The sequence below is a fragment of the Bos indicus genome, chromosome 19 (assembly GCF_029378745.1).
Source record: "Bos indicus isolate NIAB-ARS_2022 breed Sahiwal x Tharparkar chromosome 19, NIAB-ARS_B.indTharparkar_mat_pri_1.0, whole genome shotgun sequence".
NCBI classification, from domain to species: Eukaryota; Metazoa; Chordata; class Mammalia; order Artiodactyla; family Bovidae; genus Bos; species Bos indicus.
Window position 1 is genome coordinate 42,923,324 of NC_091778.1, and position 6,505 is coordinate 42,929,828.

The window sequence follows — 6,505 nt, forward strand, 5'->3', positions numbered from 1 at the left end:
TTTGCCATTTCCTTTTCTGGGGGATCTTCCTGACCCAGGGATCAAACCCGGGTCTCCTGAACTACAGGCAGACTTTTCTGACTGAGCTACCAGAGAAGCCCTTGGAGAAGAATCTTAAACAGGAAAACTGAGCTAAACATCCCACTGTAGACTGCTAACACCCCAAAGAGGGACATAGAGACCCTGTCATCCCCAGGGTCATACATGGCCAACCTCCCCCACTCATCTGCCTAAGAGCCACCCCTCTTCACCCAAACCAACAGAGACCCAAGCCAACAATATCAGACCAGAGCTGGTTAGGCATAGAGAACCAGAGCAAACGTGCTTTATTGTTGTACAATAGAAGCCCTTTGCTGCATTTCAGATACCACTGAAATAGCACCCTTTTGCTGCATTTCAGATACCACTGAAATAGCACCCAGTAGGAAAACCTGACCCAGGAGGCAGCCTGAGAACAGAGGCGCTGGCCCCCATCAAAATGATGAGGAGCTGAGGCCTTCGAGGTCTTTGCCACTAAGGCTTCCGACCCTAGTAGCAGGCTTTGAGAAAGATAAAGTATGTAATTGTCTGGGCCTAGGCTAGGCACAAAGTTACAGGGGATTGGGCTTTAGGGTTACAGTTGAATTGAGGCCAAGTCCAAGCCCTGGATACAATGGCCTTGGCTTTCTGGACTAGTCACACTCAGAACCGGCTTCCCGGGCAGGGCACACAGATGGGGCGGGGGCTACAGGTGGTGCGGGCTGTGCCAGGCCCACAGGAGGCCACAGGAAGACAGGGGAGGCAAGACTTAGAGGGCGAGTGGTCCGGGGCACACGGGTTACAAGGGAGCCTAGGAGGAAAAAAGAAAGTCATATCACTATGATTTTCCAACTGCTGTTTTTCAATCACTGGGAGCCCCTTAAAAATCCCTCAAGTCCTGGGGCTCAAGGATTTTGCACATGAGCCACCTGTTCTCCTTGATGGCCCTGCAATTAACCTTTCTCTGCTCCTGACTCTGATGTTTTGCCTTGAACTTGCATTCAATCACACTTGTCAAAGAAAGAAGCAATTAGAATGCATCATGTAGTTCAGCTATGAAAAATACAATGATGTCATAATGATGAAAACTCTAAATATTGATTTAACAAAAATGAAATACATAATAATAAATTACATTCAAGAATTAATTTAATAATTTTTTTCAAATTAATGAATGAAGAAGAAAAATAGTCTTCTAATCCTGCCCCCTCATTTTACCAGTGAGGAAGAGGCCCAGAGAGTAAAGGAAATTGCCAGGGTCAAAGGATGACTATATAATAAGACCTAAACCAAAACCCAGGGCCACTGAATTCAAATACCAGGCTCTTCCCAGGCCACCACGCTGTCTCTCCAGGGCTTCATAGACCAGAGAGCATGCAGGGTACTCACTTGCAGTCCTCGCTGTCCAGCAGCCCCCGGTACGTGTTGATCTCACACTCCAGCCGGGCCCGCACGTCCAGCAGCACCTGGTACTCCTGGTTCTGCCGCTCCAGGTCACAGCGGATCTCTGCCAGCTGCGACTCCACGTTGCCGATCAGGCCCTGCATCTGGGCCAGCTGGGAGCTGTAGCGGGCCTCTGTCTCTGCCAGGGTGGATTCCAAAGCATCTCTCTGTGAGGGCAAGGATTGTGTAGAAAGGAAGAATCACTTCAAGCCTGGATGAGCCACAATCAGATATCTCATTTGAGATGAGTCAGTTAGCCCTTTAGCTTCCTGATCTAGACAGGAGCTCCCCTGTTAATATCTCTGAGTCACTGATAATTACTCAGAATGAATCTGTTCTCACAAATACAGGAGATGCTGCCAGAACAGGCTGAGTGCTACTAGTTACCTGTCTTTTACCCCCTGGGACCTTGGTGAGCGGGAGTTGGGCCCTCCTTCCTCTTCTCTGCACAGAAAATCCCTGACACTCAATAACTCGACCCTCTGGAACCTGCCCACGTGGTCAGAGCATGGCGGCTGGGGTGGGCAGGCCCCTGCACTGCTAGGCTTGGTCCAGCCACTGCCCCAAGCCAGCCTCGGGCTCACCATGCTGTGCTGGGCCTGCAGCTCAATCTCCAGGGCATTGACCGTGCGTCTCAGCTCAATGATCTCCGCCTGGTAGGACTGCAGCTGCTCCGAGCTGGACACCACCTGCTGGTTCAGTTCCTCAGTCTGAAACACACACACACGGGACCCAGTCAGAAATACCGGGGACTTGGCTTCAGAAGTCGACAGAAGCCACTTAGAATCATGAGCCAAGGACTGTCCAGATCACCCCGTCCACCCCATTCATCTCATCCTTGAGATCACTGTCACCTTCAGGACAGCAATATGCCCAAGGTGCACAGTGAAGTTGAAACAGGGCTGGGACTCAAACTCAGGTTTTTGATTCAGAGCCTCAAGGTCACTTCTGTGACCTACCATGGGTTTCTATTGCACTGACAGTTTCCAGGTACCCACCTGGGTGTTAAACCAGTCCTCAGCCTCCCGGCGGTTATTTTCCACCAGGGTCTCATACTGGCACCTCATCTCATTCAGAACCCGGTTCAGGTCAACGGGTGGGGCAGCGTCCACCTCGACGTTGAGTCGATCACCCAGCTGGCAGCGCAGGGAGTTCACTTCCTGTAGCACAGACCAGGGTCAGCACTAACTTTCCCAGGTGGATGCCTCCCCCATGCCTACCTGCTCCCCATGTTCACTTGCTCCCCGTGCTCACCTACCCCCCAACCTCACCTTCTCTCCCAGTTTCACCTGTTCCTCATGCTCACCTGCCCCCCATGCTCTTCTGTTCTCCATGCTTACCTGTCCCCCAGCCTCACCTTCTCCCCCAGCTTCACCTTCTCCCCCAGCTTCACCTGTTCCCCATGCCTACCCTGGCTCCCCATGCTCACCTGCCCCCATGCTCACCTCCTCATGATTCTTCTTGAGGCAGAGCAGCTCCTCCTTCAGGGACTCCACCTGGGCCTCCAGGTCGGCCTTGCACAGGGTCAGATCATCCAGGATCCTACGTAGGCCATTCATGTCTGACTCCACCAGCTGCCGCATGGATACCTCGGTCTCGTACCTGGTAGGTACATAAGAGGATGCCTGAAGCTGTTTTTTCCTTCTATTATCTATGTCGGATCCCACCCCAGACTGGCCTGGTGCTGTGTGTCCTGCCTTATGTCTCGGTGATTCAGGGCAACCCAAAACCTGAGTCTGGACGCCACCCATGTCCAGCTGTACCAACCCCAACCAAAGGGCAAATGGGACAGCTCACTTGGTCCTGAAGTCATCTGCAGCCAGCTTGGCATTGTCAATCTGCACCACCAGCCTGGCGTTCTCAGACTTGGTGCACAGGGTCTGGGGAAATAAAGAAGTGACTTCAGGGAAAGAAAAGGCATTCTGCTGGCAGGAGCTCCCCATTCTGCTGCCCTGCTCAGCTGGCATGGGCTGTCTTTGGAGGGAGAGGGTCACCCATCCCTGGGCTCTTGGCAGCTGAGGCTCCATGAAGCTTATGGGCGTGCTGTAGGGATCACAGCGGGAAACCCTAAGGTCCCTAGCAACACAGGGCATCTCAGACCTGTAACCTGGGTTAGAGACAGGGACACGCTGCAGGGAAGACCTGACACGGCGGCTTCTTCCTGTCTTCCTGTCTCCCAGGACTGGAGGGGTCTCTCAGTAGGTCATTAGCAAGAACATACTCTATGATTCCCTGGACACAAATGCTCCCTTCCAGGAGTTGGCTAGGACTTTCTGGGGATGCGGGCTGGGCAAGAAGGAAACTTATGAAAGGCTCTCCCAGAGTTAGTTATAGGAAACCTGGTCTGCACCAAACACTTCAAGCCCAATCCCCTTACCTTAGAAAAGAAAGAAAAAAATAAATTCAAACCCAGAGCTTGTGGTATTACATTAAAGGTCTCACAATCAGTTAGTTCATAGAGTTTGTACTCAGGCTCAGACTCCACTAACCACCCCCTGGATCAGTCAGTTAACCAGCCTGAGCCTCAGTGTTCTCATCTGTAAAATGGCCAAATGATACCTCCTTGGAAGGAGTGAAGGAGGCCACAGCTGTGACCAAGCTTTGTGACCTCTGAAGTGTCCCATGGGAACAGAGGTACCAGGCTGGTGCTGGTGGCCCCAGGCTCTGTCTCAGACCCCCTCACCTTCTTCTGGAGCTCCTCGATGGTCTGGAAGTAAGACTGGTAGTCGGGGCACAGGTAGGGCACCTGTTGCTCACACCACTCGTGGATGCGGCTCTCCAGCTCCGCGTTCTCCCGCTCCAGCTGCCGCACCTTCTCCAGGTAGCTGGCCAGCCGGTCGTTTAGGAACTGCATGGTCTCCTTCTCATTGCCTGTAAGAATGCCCTCACCAAACCAGCCCCCGGCCATGCCGTAGCTGGTAGCAAAGCCTCCAGAGGGGAGGCAGAGAGCAGGCAGGCAGCTGGCGGCCCTGCAGCTGCTCTTGCCCAGCCCGACTGAACAGGCAGAGAAACTCCGAGGCCCCCGGGAGAAGCTGGGGAGCTTGCAAGAGCTGCTGGAGAATATTGTGGACACGTGAGCCGAGCCCCCACCAGCCCCTCCCGGGACCTTGAGAGACCCCGACGAGAAGCTGGCCTTGAGGCATTTGGAAGCCATGGCTTGGACAGCACACGTGATGGAGCTTCGAGCCCGGAAACCCCCTGACACAGAGAAGCAGCTTCTTATGCCCGGGTTTATATCTCCACCCCAATGGGCGTTGTTCTTTACAAAGTGTTTTCTCCTTGTTAAAGTTAATACCACTTTCCATCAGAACCCCTCATTAACCTCATGTTTAGCTTCCCATGAACATTTCCCGGCCTCATAAAAAAAACCAGCCCTGTTGGACCGGGGGCTATGTCAAGACTCATCTCCAGCTCCCCATGTCCCCCGGAGGACCAAGTCTTCATCTGTTCTTCAAAGAAGCCTGTCATCAGCATCCAGAGGTGTGGGAGTCCAGCCACTCTCTCAACTTTCTCCAGCAGCGTCTCCTTTGATGAGCCCTAGGGCATACAGGAGGTCTCAGGCTGGCTCCTGGGAGATGGACGAGCAAGCCTGATGGTTGTAGAAAGATGGGGACCTGGTGCCTAGGGAGACACAGAAGGCTCTAGAATGGGCTGAGAAATATGACTCTGGTGACCAACTCTCCCAGTTTCTCCAGGATTGTTCTGGTTTCTGTGATAAAGTCCCATGTCCCAGGAACCCCTTAATCCTGGGGAAAATGCGACACTTGGTCACCCCAGATACAGCAGAGCCTTGAGAAACACATCCCTGCTCCCTTTCTTGTCAGGAAATCTCCTCCAGTTGTGTAGCCTCAGCGCTAGCCCAAACCACTAAAGGTCGGCTAACTGAGCACCTGCCCATGGTGACCCCTCCCATGTGTAGGAAGGTATGCCTCTCCAGGCCCTGGGTAAATAATGGAGAAGGCTTCTCTTCTGGTTGCCTGGGGACAGGGGAGCGGTCCTGTTCACAGCCCCCTCAGAAGTGCATAGAGCTTGACTTTATCTCTGCTATAGTTGTCTGTTTCCCTGATAGCTCAGTTGGTAAAGAATCTGCCTGTGATGCAGGAGACCCCAGTTCAATTCCTGGGTTGAGAAGATCCCCTGGAGAAGGGGTAGGCTACCCACTCTAGTATTCTTGGGCTTACCTGGTGGCTCAGCTGGTAAAGAATCTGCCTGCAATGCAGGAGACCTGGGCTCAATCCCTGGGTTGGGACGATCCCCTGAGGAAGGGAAAGGCTACTCACTCCAGTATTCTGGCCTAGAGAATTCCATAAGCTGTATAGTCCATGGGGTCGCAAAGGGTCGGACACAACTGAGCGACTTGCACTTCATTTCATTTCATAGTTGTCTGGACTGATGCTGACAGCTTGACAAGAGTGGGCTACTTTTCAGCAAATCCGATCTGCAAGCAAGGGAGACCCATAAGAGGGACCAGGAACTGAGTCAGTTTGGGAGTATCAGGAAGAGCTCTGTAGGACTTGCCTTCTGGGTGGCCCTGCCATCTTGGTTCCTGCTCACTCTTCTTATTATTGTTTAGTCACTCAGTCATGTTCAACTCTTTTTGCAACCCCACCTACTATAGTCCACCAGGCTCCTCTGTCCATGGGGATTTCCCAAGCAAGAACACTAGAGTGGATTGCCGTTACCCTCTCCAGGGGATCTTCCCAACCCAGGGATCAAACCAGCATCTCTTGTATTGCCAGGTGGATTCTTTACCACTGAGCCACGTGAAAAGCCGACTCACTCTTCTGCTGCTGCTGCTGCTGCTGCGTCACTTCAATTCAGGAGAGCGACCATCAGCCAAGTGCTGTATTAGTCCTCACATTGCCTTGTGAGCCCTGGTGTATCATCTTCATCTCAAAGCTGTGAAAACCAAGACCCAGAGTTAATTAGAGCTCACCCGAAGGCCTCCAGCTACAAAGCCAAGCTGCCAATCTGAGTCCAGCTGAGCCCTCTCCACTACACTGCCCGCCTGCACCTCTGCTCTAGAACCAGCTATTGGACATGG

The 6,505-nt window shown here is 52.8% G+C and overlaps 1 protein-coding gene across 1 annotated transcript; it reads right to left on the minus strand.

Moving 5' to 3' along the window:
- Nucleotides 1–351: 351 nt before the first annotated feature.
- Nucleotides 352–4,831, minus strand: KRT35 (keratin 35). The gene is made up of 7 exons (XM_019982588.2): nucleotides 4,145–4,831; nucleotides 3,259–3,341; nucleotides 2,907–3,063; nucleotides 2,460–2,621; nucleotides 2,046–2,171; nucleotides 1,408–1,628; nucleotides 352–829 (listed from the first exon to the last, which is right to left on the minus strand). The coding sequence occupies exons 1-7, from the start codon at nucleotides 4,613–4,615 to the stop codon at nucleotides 682–684; spliced, it is 1,368 nt and encodes a 455-aa protein (XP_019838147.2). The 5' UTR covers nucleotides 4,616–4,831; the 3' UTR covers nucleotides 352–681.
- Between the last annotated feature and the right edge of the window lie 1,674 nt (nucleotides 4,832–6,505).

Excerpts from the sequence above, each read along its gene's own strand:
- KRT35 (XM_019982588.2), bottom strand. The coding sequence starts at position 4,615 with ATGGCTTCCAAATGCCTCAAGGCCAGCTTCTCGTCGGGGTCTCTCAAG. Across the intron at positions 3,064-3,258 it reads GCAGATGACTTCAGGACCAA|GTACGAGACCGAGGTATCCA; the intron begins GTGAGCTGTCCC and ends TGTACCTACCAG. Across the intron at positions 2,172-2,459 it reads AGGACTGGTTTAACACCCAG|ACTGAGGAACTGAACCAGCA; the intron begins GTGGGTACCTGG and ends TGTGTGTTTCAG.